The 22,462-nt window shown below is 32.5% G+C and overlaps 1 protein-coding gene across 6 annotated transcripts; it reads right to left on the bottom strand.

Annotated features, from left to right (window-relative positions):
- Positions 1 to 2,320: 2,320 nt before the first annotated feature.
- On the bottom strand, positions 2,321 to 19,663 carry LOC120336964 (ATP-binding cassette sub-family C member 4-like). 6 transcript variants are annotated; one of them, XM_039404772.2, is made up of 32 exons: positions 19,555 to 19,663; positions 18,204 to 18,312; positions 16,623 to 16,733; positions 15,721 to 15,844; positions 15,078 to 15,293; positions 14,733 to 14,822; positions 14,241 to 14,404; positions 13,709 to 13,834; positions 12,724 to 12,862; positions 12,183 to 12,293; positions 11,753 to 11,863; positions 10,530 to 10,637; positions 10,136 to 10,240; positions 9,711 to 9,902; positions 9,169 to 9,381; positions 8,666 to 8,734; positions 8,229 to 8,328; positions 7,955 to 8,091; positions 7,292 to 7,470; positions 6,884 to 7,071; positions 6,664 to 6,810; positions 6,407 to 6,486; positions 6,113 to 6,263; positions 5,839 to 5,958; positions 5,345 to 5,562; positions 4,645 to 4,839; positions 4,220 to 4,378; positions 4,061 to 4,150; positions 3,747 to 3,919; positions 3,341 to 3,446; positions 3,035 to 3,169; positions 2,321 to 2,786 (listed from the first exon to the last, which is right to left on the bottom strand). In XM_039404772.2, exons 2-32 carry the CDS (start codon positions 18,263 to 18,265, stop codon positions 2,700 to 2,702), a joined length of 4,206 nt encoding a protein of 1,401 aa, XP_039260706.2. In that variant the 5' UTR covers positions 18,266 to 18,312; positions 19,555 to 19,663; the 3' UTR covers positions 2,321 to 2,699. The 6 variants fall into 6 exon arrangements, with proteins under 6 accessions (XP_039260706.2, XP_039260708.2, XP_039260710.2 ...); XM_039404774.2 differs by lacking the exon at positions 10,530 to 10,637; XM_039404776.2 differs by lacking the exon at positions 11,753 to 11,863.
- Positions 19,664 to 22,462: the final 2,799 nt, after the last annotated feature.

The raw sequence follows: 22,462 nt of genomic DNA, 5'->3' as shown, positions 1-22,462 counted from the left end.
AAAGAAGTATGCGCACCAAGCACATAGCACCCCGCACATAGTTTTTGTGTACCGGTTAGGACTAAGGTTGTGCGACATAGTCATGCACTGTCCGGAATTTTGCTTTTTCAAATATGGTAACCCTAATCTACATGGCATTACTTCATGAATGTGTTCAACGAGTTTCCAAAAATTTGTTCGGCTAATTCGCAACACCGGGCAGGTAAATAAACGTGTTTCTTGAGCCGTTCATGTACATTGTTATGTTTTTCATAGAATTGTTAATTTTTTTAAATGTATTGTGCGATTTGATACTGGATAAACTTAAAATGGACTACAATTTGTCACTCGAATATTTCACGAAAATTTGGCATTACACGATGTTCAATAACTGTTGTTGACTCTAAATACATTTCCTCATATATAAAATAAGTCTTCCTACAGCTATAAATGTCGAGCAATTTTCTTGTATTTGACATTGTTACCAGGCATTTTCTGCCAAAATTCTAGGAAATTTGACTTCAGAACAATTCGACAAAAATTATTTTTTCATTATTATTACACGTTTTTCAATTCCAAGTCCTCTGCATGCAATATTTTATTAATAATATTTCTTTGCACAAATTTAGTGTGAAATTTACAACCAAATTACAATTCTTCGTGACTTTAGGTTTAGACTCACAATTTCCTCATAAATTCACTAGACTAGTCAATAGAACCAAAGAGACTTCAATAACTTAAAACTAAAATACAATTGTTATTTTAATAATACCCCATCATAACTATACGAATGTCAAACTAACGAGTATTCAAGAATGAATTTTATGTTAACTACTTTGTAGTATAGCATAGTAGTGTGATTATACTTGATCTCCGCTCTATAGGAGACCCTTATTCTAAGTTGTTCTATATGTTTGTTTACCTGAAATTTCTCACGTGGGTTATGCTGTCACACTAGTGATGTGCGTTTCACCTAAAGTCCAAAGTGCTATTTTGTTTCCGTGGCAACAGCGAAAAAACATGCCGATCGTTGAAAATTTTCTATTTTTTTCATTTATAATTTTACGTTATTTATTTGTCAACCAAGTCGACTATTGAAAATCCGAGAATGCTACCCTCCGCGGAAGAAAATACTCTTTCGAACAAGTCGTCTTTTGTCTCGATAGTCCATGAACTGAGGAAGCTTTACAAATTGGGCGCCCACCGGCTTGTTAATCTAATTATATCATTTTAACAGATCAATTTGCATTAATACGAATAAAAAAATCCCTCTTATTCAATTTTGGGTAGCAAGATCGTCAAAAATATTAGTCGTTGACCTATTCTAGTCATGGGCGTTTGTTCTCATTCATACTGGGTTGTCAACAAAACGTCTTTGCTAAAATATTTCTCTCAATTATTTTTTCACTATGGGGCTGGAAACTTTGTTTTGAGCAAAATTGTATAATGAAATATGATGGCGAACTTAAGCACCAAATTCAAAAAGGTGTTATAACTTTAGATTCATTATGAGGAGTTCATAATGCCTCTTTGCAATTTAAAATATTTATTTCGGATGCTGAGATAGGAAGACGGTTATTTTGTGTGAGTTTAACGCAGAGCAAAGACATGGGTAGAGGTATGTAGTCTATCACCTGATAGACTGGGAGTTGATGAAGCCATAAAGAATCATATAAGTAGCAGGCCTATAGTGAGTTCAACATAACTGAATTTTTTTAGGACAACATCTTTGTCTAACGACGACAAGAGCATAGAGTCCATCGTGTAAATATATATATGCCGCTCTCGATAGTTCTGTAGCGAGTACATTGGGGTAGTTACTGTGTATTTTAATATTTTCACCACTTATTGTTAATAGTGCATGTTATTCGCCTGAAACAAGGTCGTTGCTCTAATTCATTTCCTTCCTGATTTATTTCCTTCGCTCAGTGTTGCTTGTCTTTAACGTTCTTTGCTAGTTAGAAATTTGGTTTCATCACTTAACTGCATTAAGGTTTTAAGTGTAATTTGTTATCTGTTCTTGGGATCCATTCAATTGTGCATCTTTACGATATAACTACATCGGCATTCAATACATTGTGACCTCTGAAGGAGTCAAGATCGGAGTTACACTCTGTTAACGTGTATTCAATAACACGGGAGTGTGGACCCGCAGATAATAGCACCTATAGTACATCTTGAATGGTAGTGTATCCCATTAATAACATAAAAGATATTTTTGCCAGATATTCGAGGTTTTACATATTAAATACCAAAAGAGTCTCTAAATACTATTATGGAATTTGGAATCGTTGGGCATCAGTTGATCTCGGAGTTCCTCACTGAATAAAATTCCAAAAAAGAAATCACTCCATATTCGTTTATTTAAAAACATACAAAAGCAGTGCGACATTAGTTTTAGACAGAGCTGCCATTGAAATGAACCCAAAAATAAGGACATCAGAGAAACCTAATGATAAGACAAAAAAAAAAACGAAGTGTAATAAACAAAATGTATTCATGCCATACTTTGCACTAGAAAAGATTTGCTGCGGCAGTTCTTTATTCTCATAAGTGAGGTGGACATAAGTTCACTTTCACTTGTAGAAACCCATAATCACCACGATAAAATAAGGGCAGATCTTCGAAATAAAGACGTTATGGCCGCCCTGGTTATAGTTCTGGTTAACAATACACGGATTGAAAATGCAAAAATGTTTATTGTACAAGTTTTGAAAGAACTACCATATGGTCATATCATCATCAGGGATTGGTGTTGTAACTGATGGTATGTTGTAATTTTTGTCTGGATGTTTGCAGTTGGAAATCTGTGAAAATAGTGTGAAACATCACATTCTAAATTTATATTAAACTTGAAAACATCATTACAATACAGAAGATGTTGACAAATATGCTATTTGTGCCCTCCCCCATCCCCTATAAAAAAAAAAATTCTGTACAACACATCTATTACGTTCCAGAAAGTATAGCCGACTACGTAATCATTAAAATTGATCAAGACTGATAAATACTGCAACCGCAAAAGCAATGTGGGAGAGAAACAAGAAACAATCACCTTATTTGGCGACATCTGAAGCACTTGACTCTCAGATAAACCAGCACTTTTAACCATTCTAGCAAAATACCCATCTTTCATCCCAAGAAGAGTATGAGGTTCGTCATATTCCTTAACTTGTCCTTCATCCAGCACCTGATCGTAACAAAATTTAAAATCTACAAAGGTATTTAATTCACCTTGTGCCTAATTATCTACTGCCATTTATGGTTGAGTTTATTAGATTTGTTGTGGGTTAGATTGAGGACGTAATTTCAATTTAAATCAGTGTTTAGCAAATGATTATTATATTTCAGAACTACTTACCAAAATTTTATCTGAATCTATTATAGTATTTATTCGGTGTGCAATAGTTATAACAGTACATTGTTTGAACTTTTGTCGTATTGTCATTTGAATAAGACGATCGGTCCTGTAAGCAAATAAAATAAAACATTGTGAGATTCATAAAGAAGTTTCCAAGAAAAATAGTAAATGAAAGAGGTGGAATTGTAAATTTACATTAACACAGTATTATTTTAGTAAGATCCAAGTCGTTTCTGCGTTTTACATTAAAATTATTCATTGAATTACCAAAAAGCGCAAAATGTAATTTTACTGAGAAAGCAATAGCGTCGGAAATCAGTCAGCTCCGTTTTCTACCGTTTTCATTGAAGTTTAAATGTATCAGGTCTCAAATGCATAGTTATTTTCGTGGATATTTAAAATATACCTGATATCAACATTTGCAGTTGCTTCATCAATCACAAGAATTTTACTTTTTCTCAAAACTGCTCGAGCGAGACAAACAAGTTGTCTTTGTCCAACACTGAGATTAGATCCAGATTCAGCAAGTTCTGTGTTCAGTTTCATCGGCAATGATTTTACCAAATCTTTTAACTGAACCTGTTACACGAGAAAATGAGAATTTTAGTCATCAAATGTAACAGCTGTAGATTGCTTCTCAAAAATGGAGATTGCTAGTAAAAAATTATTAAATTCGGGCTTAAAAAATAAATAAATTCAAATAAATTTTTAAAATTGAACCTGCTCCAAAGCGTTCCATAAATCTTCATCTGAATATTTGTTAAAAGGATCAATATTTCGTCGCATCGTTCCAGTAAAGAGAATTGGATCCTAGAGGAAAAATATGCGAATAAAATACATTCTACAAGAGTACAAGAACTCAAAAGATATATGAAGTACCTGAGGTATTATAGATAATACACTACGTAGATCCTGAAGTCCCAAAGGTGTTATGGGAATTCCATCAATGAATATTTCACCACTTGTTAGTTCCGACAGTCTGAAAAGTGCTGATATAAGAGAACTTTTACCGGCACCAGTTCGGCCGACGACTCCAATCTAAACACAATATATTGAAATATAATATAATTCTTGATAATCATTTTTGAAAGCACCAATTGACCTAGTAACATAATTAACAATTCCATTTCCTGATATACCATTATAGTGGCATATGTTCTGCGGTGATGTTCTTGTAAAATGTACAATTAAGTTTTAAATTCAATTATTTTTCAATTGGTTCGTCTTCATAATATTGTTTTGAGAAAGAATGCTATTTTGATATGTTTATAATATATGATTTGCATTACATAATACTAACTCACCTTTTCCTTGGCGCGTATTTCTAAATCAATATTTTGTAGTACATCTGGTCCATCTTTATAATATGAAAATGATACGCTTTTAAAATCAATAGCGCCATAAGGGGGCCAACTTTTAGGTGGTTTATTATCTGGATTCTCATCCGCGGCTTCTGGAGGAATTCGATAATATTGCTGAACTCTTTCTACTGATGTCATCTAAAAATATTAATTAGGAACGATTTTACTAAAAAAATTAATAACAGGATATAAAGACAGTTGAAAAAATCAGTAGATTATCAGAAATAAGTTTAGGTTTTTTTTTTGTTCAGTCGGATTTTCCAGATTAATAAATGTAGACAATGCATCAGCTCAAAATATACACAGGCCGGTGGACACTGTCATGATTCTTTACTTTTTATGTCGCGCAGATAATGTTTAATAACAAAATTAAATAACACAATAAGATTGTCAAAATATTCTACTTAAATAAAATCGAATCTTCATATATGATAGTTTCCCAATGTTATCTACTATAAGCCTATATATGCCTGTCTCAATGAGAACGCAGCTCACTTCTAACAAAGAAAATTTTCGACTCGTCGACTTACCATCACAGTATCACACTGATAAAGACAGTATATAATTGAATAGGATACTTTATCAAATTTATATGCATTGTCATCATGATTTTATCATCAAGTGCAGGGATATTTGTACTCACCAAGTTTTCTACTTCTGCACTTTGACGAACTCCCCATTGAAACTGACTTACAAGTGAAGCTGTGTAAGTTAAAATCAGACCAATTTCGCCAGGATTAAGATTCAGTAATGAGGCACTTATGACAGAAAAAAATGCTACAGTGGATACAAACGTAGCAGTTATCAAATCGAGTCGCAATCCAAACCATCTTGAACCAACAAGAAACAAAAACCAGGATGCTGAAATAATGAATAAATTCGAAATTCATTGGAAATTGTGATATACAGAGTTTAAGTTAAAATGAGTTCAGTCTGTGGTAATGCCATTTATTTCATTTGAAGTAAGGATTGTCTGAAATGGAATGAATAGTATTTGATCAACACCAAGTTAAGCCAGTCGCAAATGAGCACTAACATTGTCTCGTTTAAGTATATATCTAAGTGCGCGGAGTCAATTGCGACACAAAAGAGATAGGCACGTGCACCTTGTCTTCGTATATATTGTAAGAAAATTACCACTATGTAAATCTTGACATTCGTGAAATTTATCTTCAAATTGATTCTGAACACCAAAAGCCCGGACAGTGAGCAAACCTTGTAAAGTTGATGATAACAAGCTGAATACAGGACTCCTGCCTGGATAAAAATTATATCCGTTTACAAAATATCGAAACTGTTAAAGTCATCCCAATGTTTTAAATTGTTACGCCGCTATACCGTGCCATAATATTAATAGGTGACATCTTACTAATATAATCACTGACTGCATATCCTATTTTATTATACTTACAAGTTCCTTCTAGTCTTTTTATATCTCTTGAAGTACGCAAGTAATAGTTTCTCAGCCATAGAAAATAAATGACCAATGGGATAATTACAATGATGACAAAATAGTTGACAACTGATGTTAGAATCAATACACTGATGATAACGCCAAATATCTGTGAGTACAATAATAAACCAAAATCAGTATGAGTAATACGGAAAAACAGAGAACAACTAAGACCTCTAGAGTAAATAAAAGTATTACTGAATTAAATTACTTAAATTTCCTAACACTTTCAGATATGATTTTCGCTCTTACCCACAAAAAATCCATAAATGTAAGAGGCAGAAGTTCATCAATCTGTCCCATGTCTTTAGAAAACCTGTTTAAAATTCTTCCTGTATACAACGTGAATTTTTACATTCCAAATTTGTATAAAATATGCTAAACATAGCTAAGTTATGATAATTTAATAAAGAGATACATAACAATATGATGTAGTAATTTTTAATACATAGAAGTTATAACTGATTAATAAAATTACGGCGTCAAAAAAGTATTTATATACCGCCTACCTGATGGATTTGTATCAAAAAATCTGATAGGAGCTCTTAAAATTGCTCGAAACATCTTGTTGTGCATGTGAATACCAGAAGTGACGCAAATATAAAAATGTATGTTTGCATGAATCAACACAACCAACACCATTATTGCCGATAATACTGAAAACAAGATAAAAAGACATTGCAATATTTTACGCTATCAATTTTTGTTTGGAAAATAATGGAAACTCACTTGCATATACTTTCAGGTAGAAGCTTGAATCGAAAATTGCTGTAGAATCGAGTTGAGTTAATGAAGTCAAATTTGCAGTTTTAGTAGGTGATTCAAACTGTCCTGATCCAGAATAACGCATTGATTCATCTAGTGAAGAATTCGACATCATTGATAAAGATTCAACGTAGTTTTCGTATGATGTGGCCCTGTGATGATGTATTAATATCCAACATAACTAAAAGGTGAGAAATGTTGAATTCAATATTTTTTATGGCCAATATTTCCTGAACACGTCAAATTGCAAACATTACATATTTCGGCAGTGAACCTCGTGAAAAGCCAAGGCAGTTTAGAACCTTGTCGAGTTGTTTGGGCTGTGATTAAGTTTTAGTGTTATCCTCAGTAATCCATGGTATATAGACTTACCATTCTGATAGCCACCAGTCGTTCATAACGTAGATAATGTGACTTGCTATGATAAAAATGAAAAACAAAGCAAGGGAAAATATGTTTGCAGCAACTTTGAAATATTCAAGATAAACTTTTCCTTCAATGCTTCCTTGCTCTCGTGTTTCTTCCGGTAACAACTCTCCCATACTTTTTTCCTGTATATTGGTATATATGAAACGTCGACGGGCTTTTCATTAGTTAATTAGCCTTTACATTATGTTCCGCAATAAATATTAAGTTCATTCAAATCAATTGATCGCGAATCGTTTTGTTAAATTGCTTTTATTGTTGTTGTTAGTATTCTTATCAATATTCTTGTTGTAGTTGAGAAAAAATGCTTTTTTCTCAAACTACTGACTTAATTGCTTTATTTATTTCAATTATTTTTGTGAGGCCGTGTGGTTTATGTTAAGGAAGACTTTTTACTGTGGGTAAAAAATTTCGTTTCGGCATACGTGTCCATATATTCGAGCATTGCCCTCTTGTTGATATACAAATCATAAAATCTTATCTATCATGTTAATATATTACTTTGTGTATGATATTTCGATTTATACACGAATTTCAGTTACCGTTAAAATAAATTGGCAAATTTATTATATTGAGAACAGTCGTTTGGGATTACCCAAGATAATTTACCTCTTGCTCAATTTCGGTTAACGAAAGTCTTGACATGATAGATATATGCGATGTGTTGAGTGAATTTCTTCTTGAGAGTAAGGGAGATCCACTGATTGAGGCTCTACGTCTGATTTTAGGTGTCAAAGGTATAGATTCTGGAAAATGATAGTGTGTGATTTTTTACTGAACTTTCAGAATGTCTCAGAGTAGACTGATTTTCTTCTCAGTAATTTTTGCTGAATTAGTGATTGTAATGTAACAATTTATATTTTCTAGACAGCGCATCGCATACCTTCAGCGGCAACGCCCTTCTCTTTTTTCTTTAGAAGAGCAGCAAAGTCAACCCCCTTAGCTTGAAGCTCATCATATGTGCCACGATCAGATACCGTTCCCTGAGGTCGGAATGAAAAAATAATAATAACTATGGCAGCACAATTAAATGGAAAAATTTATTCAAACTATTGAAATATAAAATGTCAAATTTTAGGTAATATATACGGATAATTAGTAGAAATTGAAAATTATAGAAATTGAAGATTATATATACCGCTATGCCACAATTTGTTTTAAATTAAAGCTGTGAGCTACATGGCAGCAAAATTGGATCACTGCGCCAGCAAACATACTATATTCTACATTATTATTGATGTATAGGCATCTAATAATTTTCTTTATTTAAAAATTCGGTAATTAAAAAAAAAAACAAGATTATAAAACGTAGTAGGTAACCTCCTTGAAAATCAGAATTTCATCCACGGTCTTCAGTAGCTGTAATTGATGGGTCACGAGTATTCGGGCCTGTCCAAAATATCGTTATCGATTCAGTTTTATTAAAGATAGTCAACAGTTTATATTGTGCAAGTTACAGGGTTGCGAAAATGTTATCAGTAAAGCATTTATACCACTTTTTTTTCTAAAATTAACCAAATATTTGAATATATATATATGTGAGATGAGTGTTGTAAGAATGCAGGATGCTATGGGGGAAAATGAGAAACGGATATCTTCAAAATCATTGAAGTTTCATAACTTTGGGTTGTTGCCAAAGTATATGATAAGAATATAATATATAGCAATTCAATGAACAATATATAATATTGCCATCAAAATTGCCTTTTTCCCTTCGATTGTTGCTTGATAAAAAATGAGAAGCAACTTTGACTTGGGCTAAATTTATCCTACTGAAAAGAAAACAATCACCGACAACTAATTTTTATTTTTCAATCAATTACCTTATGTTTCATGAGTCCACAAATACAATGTTTGAATATGTGACTTGCTACTGTTGTATCTACTGCACTTAGTGGGTCGTCCAATAAGCATATATCTGCATTTCTCTTGTATGTTGCTCGTGCCAAGCTGACCCTTGCCTTTTGACCACCGCTTAATGTGACACCCCTTTCTCCAATCAGTGTCAAGTCTCCGTCGCTAAGAAGGGTCAAATCCTGAAATCATTTTTGTTTGAATGTTGCTGATAAGTTTATTGCTTGGCCATTTTTAAAAGGTATTAACAATGCTTTCACATTCCCATGTGTGAATTAAAATCAACTGACCGTATGAATGGCTGTATACGTATATATTGATTAAGCTGCCTGTATATAGATATGACATTGGTTGTATATATGATTGGTTGTACCATATTTTGGATGTATATGTATATCAAGTTACCAATTAGGAAAACATTTTTGATAGCAATGTTCATGGAGAATAGAACATTTACGCATCCATATATATTTTATTCGAAGAAACACTTGTTCAACCCTTATCCTTTCACCTTTGTTAAACAGCACGCGCTGATTACATCGTCATATCGTTCTTTTTCGTATTCTTCACCGAACAAAATATTTTCTCGTAGAGTACCGGAAAAAACCCAAGGAACTTGATTGGAGTAAACAACCTTTCCGTGAACTATAGCTTTTCCTTTTAAGGCCGGCAATTCGCCCAACACTGCACTCAAGAGGGAAGACTAAAATAAAGACATATTAAGATAAATTTTAGTTTGAAACTTTCAATATTTTATTGAAATAGTTATTTTCTCCACAGTACACAGCACACGAACGCTTATATAATAGGGGGAAACAATATTTATATTTTAGATTTCAATGAAATTTGGTTTACCTGGTGTAGTTTAGCTCTTCAATCTTCAAATCTATATTCTAGCAAATAAGTAGTCATATTATAACAGGGAACGTTTATTACCTTTCCTGCGCCTACTGGTCCAATAACCGCTAACAGTTTTCCTGCTTCCAATCGGACGTTTATACATTTCAAAGTGATATCAGCTCTTTCTTTAGAATCATCATCCTGAGTAAAATGTACATTATGTGAACTTAAGTATAAGAGAGCCACAACGGCGATTTATTTGTCTGATATCTCGATGCGTATTTCTAGAATTAATATTTCAAACAAATATCAGTATTACATACTTTGGGTGTTATATAGCCTATCTAGGGACTTTTCTCTATTGAAATTGGACTCAATTTGAGATTTTCAATCAAGTCCAAAACAAGTATGTTTGAATCTATTTTATGATGAATCGTTTTCAACGAAAACATTCTATATTTGGCTTACAAATAATTTTTGATTTACTTACTAAATCCCATTTACCGCTGAAATTTTTTAGTTCAACAAACGCATCTATATTTGCCTTTGGTTGCAGATTAGTTCGTATTTCTGAAAATTCTTCCATCAGCAAATATTTCTAATGTTAAATAAAAAAGTTTACCAATTTTCCACGAAACGAGGACAAAATGCTCTAATGTGTTTTGCAATGCTAACTCACAAGACTGATTCTATCAAAATGGAACTTTTTTGAACAGTGTATCTACATTTTGAACTTTTTGGATAAATAAATTTCGATAAACTGATTACAAAACTATATATCACAAATATAATGTATAAACAAATCCAGCCAGATAATAGTCTCGTAGCTTGAGATTATTAATCGACAAATCGTTGGTCAGTCTAATAAATAATATAAATAAATAAATAAATAATGCATAAATATTACAATAATTACACCACCGAAAAAGTTTTATGCATGCTATCAAAAGATTAATTCTATACATGCAACATGCATTTCCCAAACGTGCATTTGATTTGCTTCACGTTTTCCAATCATGCGAAATGTTCGTGCATATGTCTGATCTTTCTTTTACACTGGTGTTCATATTCTTTTTAAGTTTTTTATACTGTAATGACACGAAGACACCCGGGTATAAATTGTGAGTATCAACCAGTAAACTGCCCATGTAGGCCTACGTGATAGGAAACGTTGTGTGATGTGATAGTACCGGTATTTGTGATGGTTCAGAACGATTTTGTATACCCGAATTCGTCTCATGGATACGTCAACCGACCACAAGCATTCAGCTGCTCGCCCATTGAAAAAACACATTTCTCTCAAAACAATAGAAAGTCCCAATAAGCTAAATATCTAAATTAGAAACAAAAGTGCATAAATCACCGAAGATATTAGAAAATTCTTAATGATAATCAGGAAACTTAATACTGTAGCCGCTGGTTTGACTTAAATTTTATAAATGTGCAATCAGTACACACTCGATATTCACCAAAAACTACCACCAATCTCCGATTGTTGGTAGTTACTATAAAAAAGCAAAAATGACATGGTCTGCTCAAAATGAGTTGATAGCAATAGTCCAGATATTTTCATTCATCCTTAACTCGACTTTTCTTTTTGTTTAAATTTGTGATGAAAGCACAGAACCTGGAGCTCAAGTTGTTTTTGTGTCAGACCACGTCATTTGATGGTATTTTTATATTTCGGTAATTACCAATACACTTAAATCCTACCTGTATCCTACCAAATGAAACGATCGACGACGATAAAAATTCAATTGCTAATGGTAGAAATGAGCCGGTAACTAAGCTCACAACTCGAAGGATGCTCATCAGAAAAAACGCCTAGATTTTAATGAGTTTATTATAGATATATCGTAATCAATGATCAAACATTAAGCATCAGACAGAATATTACCATGATCAGAGGTGATTCGATAATAAATGTTTAAATCCAGGTTTTCTTGTTAAATGACTTATTTCAGATAGTATTTCAGTCATTGTCCGGACACAGTTATCGAAAGCAATTATACGAATCTCATTGCCATGCATGCGGTAATGTGTTAAATATCAATAAGCTGCTTAAAAAAAGTTAATGCATCAAGCTTATGTATGTTGATTATGATGTGTTTTTTATTTCAGTTGTTTCATGATTTATTTATACCTCGATTCTTGAAATTGCAACAAGTGACTCTGACAAATATGTCATAGCACGGGGATAAAAGAAGCCAACTGGAAGTCTCAGTGCAGTACTGATCGACAATAATAGAAAACTCTATAACAAAAAAAAGTTTCTGCGATAAGACAGACAAATTTGGAAAACGTAATATCAGTAAAATCACCATAATTAGTGATCTCATATTATTGGTCTTGCTGTTTAATTTGACATATTATTTTGTACTTATATTGATAGATATTTTGATACTGTTCACCAATTTTTAAATTTTTAGTGTTATATTGTGATATTAAATTGTAATACTTAAATTAAAAGAAATCTTTATTCATAGATAAACTACAGAATTTTGCTACAATCCGAAAACGAACTACCATGTTTATTGGGAAAGATTTTTATAAGTTGGTAGCTACGTTCCCGCAATATGTTTTTGACGACTCATATATACGTATAGATCCTGTATGTAAAACTTATGTAATACGTCATTATCAGTTATCACTATTTATTACTAAAATATGTAATTTTCGCATACCTTAGACGCTGTAACTGTACCTCCTAAAGCGACATATACTATTAACGTAACAAAAGTCAGTATTTTGTCCTGACATACAAAGAAACAGAAATTGAAAGCTTTTATTGAAGATGCCATGAGGATTCGTTTAACTTCTTTTCTGTATGAAAAAACGTCAAGATAATAAACTTTAGTAGTGATAACAAAATGGAGGGTAAAAATCAAACTCTATAAAAGGGTAAAATATAAGATAAGATACAATATATTTGAATTCTGATATGCAATGAGAAGGCGGATTTATGAAGATCCTAACAAAGGTCCATTGTTCTGTTGCCAGTCTGCACAAAATGTAACAGTAACTAAACGGTTAAAGGTTATACATACATATATATACAGGGTAGTGAAAACGCCATGACAAACTATTTGTTGCAAGAATGTGACCGAGATTCAGCCTTGTTTTCGCACACAGTCTCCCTCTATATGATTTAAATCAAGTAGATTTATCAACCGAGCTTATATGATCACATGTCTAACGGCCAAGCCGTATATTATATGTTTAAAAATCGACAAGAAACAAACGAGAATATCGGTTGGAAACCAAAGACTTATCGATCGATAGTTAGGGGATCCCCAAAACAGAAACTGCAGTTTCGATTCATCCGCTCTTGTAACTTGCGCACTGCGCATCGCACACACACACTCGACGGGTCTCAAAATTCTCTCGCTTTACAAAAATCTAGATCACTATATCAATAATTGATTGATAACTCGTTAATTATACGACATAATTCGCACAAAATCATAAGGTTCCTGGTCCGAGATAAGATGAATGCACATGCAAAATTTGGAGCAGATTCAACCTCGCATTCGCGAGATATCGCGTTCATCTAACAGACACACACACAGACAGACAGACATACAGACAAATACCTATCAATATACTTACCGATCTTAAGATCGATAAGTAATCATATAAAGCATTGGTATAACGTCAGATCAAGATTACCTTCTGACATCTGATACAAGTTTGGCAAACGGTTTCTCCCACGCATACATTTTTATTATTCTCATTCCAGTGACTACTTCGTTCATCAGTCGGATTCTCTCATCGGTAAGAACAGCTGTCATGCTTCTGTAATTCAGGTCGTAACTTCAATATTTTGTCGTTATTTTTTTTTTATGAATATTTACGGGAATTACACGCCTTCGCAAAACAAAGTTTGTTGATCACAAACGTTATGAAATTCATGGTAAATTATTTATTACAAAATATAAAAACGAAGGCTGAAATTTTTGCAAAATATTTGTTATTGATATAATTATTTTTATACGCTATACATTTTTTACTTGACGTTTTTGCGCCTGTGCTCTGAACAGGGGTCTATACAAGAAGTCACTGATATGTAAAGAAGCTACTAATTTTAATAATGTTAGAACAATGGGCTGATTTTGAATCCTCAATATTTGTAATCTTGCATTCCATAATATTGCAGCAAGAATAACAATAATAGAAAACAATACATATTTCAATAAGTCACCTCAGTTTTCCAAACGCTTTGCCATTAAAAGTTTGCAAAATCATGATCAACACTAGAACTCCCATTCCAGCTAGTATTGCAATTCCAAACTCTTGCCAGAGTATTACTCCAACTACTAAACATTGCAAGGGGCCGATCCATAAATAATGCAGGAACACCGGTAACTTTAACATGTAATAAAATATTTTGTTTTCAATCGCTTGGAGTATCAAATGGTGCTTTTGCTATATACCAATTGTCAGTATTTAAAGATTTTTCTGAGTATCTATTTTCCAGGGTGTATATTTTTCTCATTTCCGTTGTCTTACTGTTTTAATTTAACTTTTCTAATTTCAAAAATTGTTCGATACCATGTCGGTTTTCCATTGTAAAAATTAGTAAAAATTTAAATCGTTACCCTGAAGATTTAGCTTGAGTAGCAAATGATAGAATGGTCAGAGAAATATGAAAAGATACTGATTCGAAAAATGCTTGCTTCACATGCTTGCTCACCCAATCGAATCTAAGAACATCGGTTGCCCCAAGGTTAACAATTTGTCCTGTTGTTGTGTGATTCAATGATTTCTGACTTAATCGAAGTGTCTGTCAAACAAATTTTAATATTTAATATGGATCGAAAGAGGGTACAGAAATTCTCGAAATGAAATAACATTTACCAAATATTTATTGGAAAATAAAAGAAAATAATTTAAGGTATGGAGGATGTGGATTATTTCATTTATTTAGTTATTCTTCGAATAGAATTTATAGTCACTTGATATTGGAAGTTGGTAACACATGAAAAATTCACACCCTTGAAAATGCATTTGCAGATAAAAATGATGTCGATTGCACTACCTTTTTGTACATCAATGCACATGTTGATGCTCTCATATGCCACCCAATCCTTTGCGATAAATAAAAACTTTGATGATGTAAAACAGCCAATGATATTGTTATGACACTGATTCCAGCTGCATAAGCATATGCATGCCAAACCGGAGTATCAGTCTGATTCTCGAAATATTTAATCAGATATGCAATCAGAACTGGTACTGCTGTTCGAAGACATTCCTGAAGAATATTAGGGAAGTGATGTTGAAATTTTCTGATTGATATATCGTTCCGCGAATGTTTAGGGAAAAGACGACGGCAAATTTACCTTTTTGCATGTCATTTCGGAGATATTGGCACGATGATATTTTTAAATTTCATATTCTAATCTAAATGGTGGATTGAAAAATACGAAGTACAATCGACTATTTTTAAATTATTACCTTCATACGTTTTTAGAATGAGAATAAAACAACACGAATTGGAATCAAAAGCTGCTTATATGTTAAAAAAATATTATTTAAAAAAAACTTATTTAAATATACTTCTGAATATTTTCCTCCTTGTACTGTTGGTATACAACGAAATAATTTTCAATAGTAAAAATAAGAAACTAACTGCATCCTGGTATTTACAATATTAATTACAAAATTTTTACTTCACTTACTTCTAAAAGAGCCAATACACCACAAATCGCATGTCTTCCTTTATAAGTCATGACTACTGCACGAATTAAGCTCGGATTGTTTGTTTTGGATTTGATAGAACGCTCGACTTCTTTCTTCCAATTTCTAAACAAAATTAGTGATTGATGTATCATTTTTTAAAGAAAAAGTTGATTCTAATTGCTATTACATTCAGATCACTTTCTAAAATTGTATCTTTTGGATTCTTCAAAAGAGTCATTCGAAATGGTCTCAGTGCTTCGTGCATCTACTCTAAAATTCGCCCTTTCTCGCTTCTATTCGCAAGTTCATGATAATGTTTTAGCTTTTTCTAAAGCGTTGAAGTAATTACTCAAACTTGAAGATTTATTTTCTTCTGCTCAATGATTTTTAGAATTGATAGAAAACTCGAATATTTGGCGGTTCAGATATGACAAGAACTTAAATGTTTTACTTGCGTGACTACTTTGTATAGTAGGTTTAAGATAAATGATTGCAAATATGCAAATCTATTCACATCATCAAATTAGCAAATTCAATTTCAAGTGACGAGGATGCTTGTTCTGTTCAATGCTTGTACGTTTGCAGTTGTGTCAGAAGTTTAAAATACGTTTTGAAAATTGTTTAACATTCGCCACAGGCAAGAAAAAATCATTGTCACCATTAAACATCACATGGAGTACATACAAATAATGGTGGCCCTACTCGGTGTCGCGCGGCATGGGCTTTGGGATCGTTTCCTGTGTATATATAACCATCAAGCATATAAAAATATGAGTGCTCCTGAAATATGCGCACCAAAATGTCGCATACCCTGAACCCTAACCTGGTACACAACCTGAGTTCAGGTTGTGCGCCATCTTGGTGCGCATACTTCAAAATATGATATCGTTTATTTTCTCACTTTTCTAAATCACTGGTAATTGCTGCTGATGTATTGGAAGTATCAAGTTCCAACATATCGTATTCTTGTAACGAACGTTTTGATCCTTCAGCAAAAAAGTCATTCAACCACCTGATTGATGAATGAAAATAGGTTTCGTAGTATTAATTAGGTAATCGATTAATTAGGTAACTAATTATTAATTAATTATGAAATGTAGATGACTTTGATAACAATTATATCAACTATATTGATAATGTTCATAAGATAAGTCAAATTTTCTGAATAATGTCAATCAAATTAAAACTACGAAGTCCTTTGAATAATAATACCTGGGTGAATCTGCGATTGGTTTATTTACCTTTAGTCGTAGTGCGAGAGATTTAAATATGAAAATGTGGCATTTGGCACTGCTGTATAATGTCGATTTCAAGTCTTCACATTCGGCTACTTGAATAAAATATATTTGGCAGTGGTTTGGGCCCAACAGGAATTTGCATGCTTTCGGTAGAATAAGCGTCGGAAGTCCAGTTCGAGAGTCAAAATCGAAATTCTGAATTCCCCAGATTCTGCATGCGACCTTATTAACCAATTTATTAAAATAGGCTTCCACATGCCGAAGGTTTTATCATCAGAATTTATTTTTCCAGAGCGGGGGTCAGCGTTAAAAAATTGGGGTGGGGATCGTGATCGAAGAGTGATTGAGAGTGGGGATCGTGATCGAAGTCGGCAAATGGAGTCGAATATTTTTCACCCACCCGGGCTCAGGTCTTTGATATTCGAATAATTTTCACTATTTATAACATTCGCCCGCGAAGCGAATTAAGGCGGACCGCGAGCGACTCGGCACAGAAGCACTTTGATTTGAAGTAAAATTTTGATGTCATGTTTTTAAAGTGTTTCTCCAAAGCATAACACGCTCTATCGAGGACATCATTATATACCAAACGTTGGTGAACGTGGCAAGTACCGTAAATCAGAGCGTATTGTTTATGAGAGGGGTGTGCATCTGATTGTAAATTTTCTCGGGTAATTTAAAAATGTGTGAGGCAGCTTTTTCTACGTTATACTCGCTATTAAAACAAAATGTTGAAACAGAATGGACGTGAGACACGATATGAGAGTTGCATTATCCAAAACATAACCCAAGGTAAAAGAACTAGTGGGAGCCATGCAGACGCACCCATCCCACTGAACTGCTTTAATGTCATTCAATAGGTGAATGCTTGATATATCGCGTTGCTATTTGCTTTCATTTCTTTAGTGGGCCGCGAGTCATCAGAAAAATTGAAAAGAGACCGTTGTGCTTAATTTTTCAAAAAGTTCGAGAACCACTGATTTATAACATATAATTTGATAGTTGGTATTCGAACTCTTTAATAAGATTTCAGATTAATTGCATTCAAAGACATTTTCGGTAATATCAGAGTGATATATTGAAAATAATCGAATACAAAACAATAAAAACAGATTACTGGTATCAATCAGGTTATGATTAATTACACATAATGAATAGTTGCAACCTATTCTTATGCACCCGATACAAATATTATAGGTTACCGTAATTTATTAGAAAATTATTGAACAAAAAGCGTTACTCACCAGTATGAAAATAAAGAAAATATATTTGCCCGAAACATTGGATTTGGCTGCAATTTCTTCATTTTTATCAAATAATGATATCTAATGTAATTGGAAGAAATATGTCTTGCTGAAAAATTAAAATTTACCATAAAATATTTTTAATTTTACAAAGCAAAATAATCATATTTTGGAGGATATTTAAACGAAAACGAACAAATACTTTCCGTCAATCGTAAAAAAAGTTTGTTGAGTTTTCAAATTATATTTACGGGTATTCAACGATAAAATGACGGGTACTTTCTGGTTTTTCTATGTCATAATACAAAAAACTGTGGTGATTTTATAAGTAACAAATTGAGTGGCGCACGAAACACCGACATATTTTGTCCATCACATTTTTTAGGTGTAATTAGCTCATTGCCTATTTGTATATCCTATTTTGACAAGGTTTGGAAACACCGCATTAAAATGCCCAGAGCGTTCATGAATATCTTCCTCGTTGATTTTACAAAGATTATACCACAAGCAGTATAAACCTACAGACATTGTATAAACGTCAACAAATCTGATTTCTCGTTTAGCTATCAATTGATAGCAATAGAAGCTTTGATTTTACAACATTGCATTTAAAAAACGTCGGTTAGGAAATTTTATGCCCACAGAAAGGGAAAATACCATGACTCTATTTTTATGTTGAATTGAAAGCTTGACATCAATAAACATTTCAATAGCTCCTGAAATTAAAACGGCTCTTCTGAAAAACTTGCTCAAAGAAACCCTATGTTGTTCCTTCGTTTACAATGTATCTACGAATAAATCAAAGCTTGCTATTCCAGAAATTTTCGCCAAAATATTAACACTGTTATTAACAATGTAAACACTTTACATACTTTAATTAATTTCAAAATGAGTTCAAACATATTGCTTTAAGTATTGCCAAATAGAAATACCAATATTAAAAAATTCCTACATCGTCTCTCAGCGTTAATTATAATTTTACCAGACTGAACTGTGAGACCAAGTTCAATTAATAGATAGATGGCATTGTTGTTTGTTTTCGCTATTAAATTCGGGAAACACAACAACAAGTTATTGTATCTCGATGGATTTCAATTATCACTTGCAATGTATTATTTGAGAATACTTCTGAGAAACCGCCATAGCCGTATCATTGACGGTACATTTATCTAAATTAGTATGCAAATAAAATTGGAATGCTGTGTAATTAACTTTGAGAATAGGTATGTTGGGCACAGGACAAAGCGATGGTACGATGGCGCACATGACATCATCAAAAAAAACCTACAGATAAATTTAAATCTAAATAATGTATGAATTTCTCTAACCTACAAAAATCAGTTAAATTTACCTAGAACGAAGTTTGGCTGTGAATAGTCTACTCTACACTTTAGTGTGGTCACATTGTATCTATTCAACAGGGTAGAAAATTTCCTGCAACTGAGATATACTTATAAATATTAAATAGTTGTTGCTTTCAATACTATATACACTATTAAATAACTTAATAGTTTCTGACGTATTGAAATTGATTTGTATGGTATTTCACAAATTATTTTATTTACAAACTATTTTATATATATATAAGGATTTTTTTTGATATATTTTCCCCTTAAAAATTGTTTCTTGTCAACAATAGATAATATATTCACAAAACTGACACAATTAATGTTTTTCAGACACAAAGAATGTCAAATATTTCTCCGCTAGTTAGAAATCATAGCAAAATTCTTTCTATAAATATCACAAGCTAATTAAATTACATATTAAAACTCTATGAATTCGACATACTGTTCGATATATTGGTGGTTCTGTAAAAACATCAAAATTGCTAACACCTGTAATAACGAATCTAACTGCAATCGTTTTTTCCTTGCAGTTATGTCGTAAAATAGCAGCACCTCCTTTAAGTGAACAATAAAATAGTCATAGAAAATAAAATGCAGCTAAAGTCTGGGACTGAAATTTATGAAGGGCTTATTACGCCTACACCTGTGCTATAAATCTATGTATGCTGGTGCGCTTGAAGTGTTTATTGTGTACAATTCCTAAATGATGAACGCCACAATGCGAGGCTCAAATTCTGTTCATCTCGGTCAAATATTATAATTCAAATTGCATAGTATATCGCGGACAAGAACTCGTCTATAAGATCTTCTATATCTCGTACACGGTGGACACAAACAATGTGAAAATTATGCATGGCAGCACGCGCTTCGGTTGATTTGTTGTTGACGACAACTATTGAACCGTTAGCTAAAATCCATGCTTGATTAATCACTCACTAATCGCCCACCACATGCTCATAGGAATTCCTTATATGTATTTAAAATATAAAACTCGTTCAGCTGCTCAACTTGCTGGTGAAATTATTATGAATCTGAAAATATATTACATTGATAAACCCGTCTCGGAAAGAATCCACTTAGTTATATAATATTTCGCTATTTATAAAAATTAGTATGAGCCAGTATGCTAGATTCATGCCATTTTTTCATCATGTTCTACTTAGTATTTCACACTTTGATCCTTTAAACAATATGCAATAAGATACGTAAATTACAAAATTAGAGGAAATACACTGAAGTCTCCTTCTAATTTGAAAACTAGAAACTGATTATTAAATAACAAATAGAATGTTTCCTGAAATACGAGATGGTGTCATCAACATGCTCAAATTCGTGTTTAAACTCAGATATATTTACTGGCCTATTTTCTAATACAAACATGAGGTATAGCTGTCTCCCATTCACAAAAAAAAAACGAATGAGACAAATATTAATAGTACTGGTAGGGGACTGGTCTAAAAGAACATTTTTTTAATACACACTTTGGAATAAATTTATAAAAACCGATCTAAATTCGCGTCGAACTGTTTGATAACTTTCCAATTAATTATTGTTTCTCAACTATGTCATTCTCGAGTGGATATTGGGAAAATACTTTTTTGTTGTGATTAAGGTATGCTATAATTACTGAACACTAATTTGCACACACATAAAACAAATGTCAAGCAGGTAATTTTAACCATACTGCAGTTGTTGAATGAAGATCTTTTATTTGCGTTTTGGTGTCCATTCAAGAATGAAAGCTCGAGGTACACATCGGAAAATGGTACATAACATAAATTAAATATAATTCGGGGCTTTCGCTATTCTTTAAATGTTTAATATGCAGTTCATTTTAAAGACTGTTGGTATTTCAAACGAAAGGTATTAATTAAAATTTGTTGGAATGTATGAGTCTTAAACACTAGAACCGGACTATCAAAAGGGGAACTCTAATAAATTTTCACATCAACCGATGATGGCTTTGTGGATCGGTGATCGACATGAGCTGTCTTGTTTTTCATTACATGAAAAAGCAGAATTTGAACACAAGTTTCTCAATTTTTAACCGATTTTTGCCATGACATTTATGTAATCAATATTAATATCGTAGTTGAATAGAAGATTTTTGAGCGTTCGATTGAAATCGTCTATACTCTGTATATTATATCATTGCAAAGTGTGTCAAATTCAAGCTGAAATATTTATACAAAATTCTTCTCTAGAAAACGGTTTTTCAACACAAATTACAAGATATTTTATCAATAATAATCACTTATAATTTTAGTGTGTCGAAGATGTGAAGATATCTATATTATACGGATATTGATGAATGGATCCTCCTCATTAAAAATCCCAATACAGATTCATTACACTGTATTTATATTAATGTATGTATTGTAATTGTATCTACAATATTTTGGGTCGGCATAAGTTGCCTAATGCTATCGAGCAAAGTGGTCGTTTTTTGCGTAATAAATTGATAAAGCCTTGAGGGTAAAATTTCGATTTTGCGAAAACATATAGCTGGTCTAACGCAATACTTCACGATTAAAAAACAACTGAAGCAAAAGTTTATTTCAATGCAAAACTTACATTGCTATCAACCAAGCTAATACGCTGTTACTTCTATTTGAGAAACATTTGCACTTTATCTATTGCCAGAAGCAATTAAATCAATCTCCGTAGTCTTGAACTTTAAATTATGCTTTTCAATCAATATTAACTGACATAATTCAAAAATGTTATAAACACCAATAAAAAATGGATTATAGATTTATTAAGTTACACATATATTCTCCACACGGTATTATTCTATTTTAAACATCACAACAACGATCGACAAAATCGGTTAAAGGTGAACGCGTAATAAGTACGTTTTACATAATTATAAATTTTCGGCATTAACTATATAGATTATAAACAATGTTG

This window comes from Styela clava, chromosome 2 (genome assembly GCF_964204865.1).
Source record: "Styela clava chromosome 2, kaStyClav1.hap1.2, whole genome shotgun sequence".
Taxonomy (NCBI): Eukaryota; Metazoa; Chordata; class Ascidiacea; order Stolidobranchia; family Styelidae; genus Styela; species Styela clava.
This window is presented reverse-complemented; position numbering and strand designations above follow the sequence as displayed.

Bases quoted from the DNA above. Each gene is read 5' to 3' on its own strand.
- LOC120336964 (XM_039404772.2), bottom strand. From the start codon at position 18,265: ATGAAGAAATTGCAGCCAAATCCAATGTTTCGGGCAAATATATTTTCT. The intron at 14,823-15,077 runs GTAGTGCAATCG...TTTGTTTGACAG, and splicing joins GTGCATTGATGTACAAAAAG to ACACTTCGATTAAGTCAGAA. The intron at 3,170-3,340 runs GTAAGTAGTTCT...TGTTACGATCAG, and splicing joins TAGATTCAGATAAAATTTTG to GTGCTGGATGAAGGACAAGT.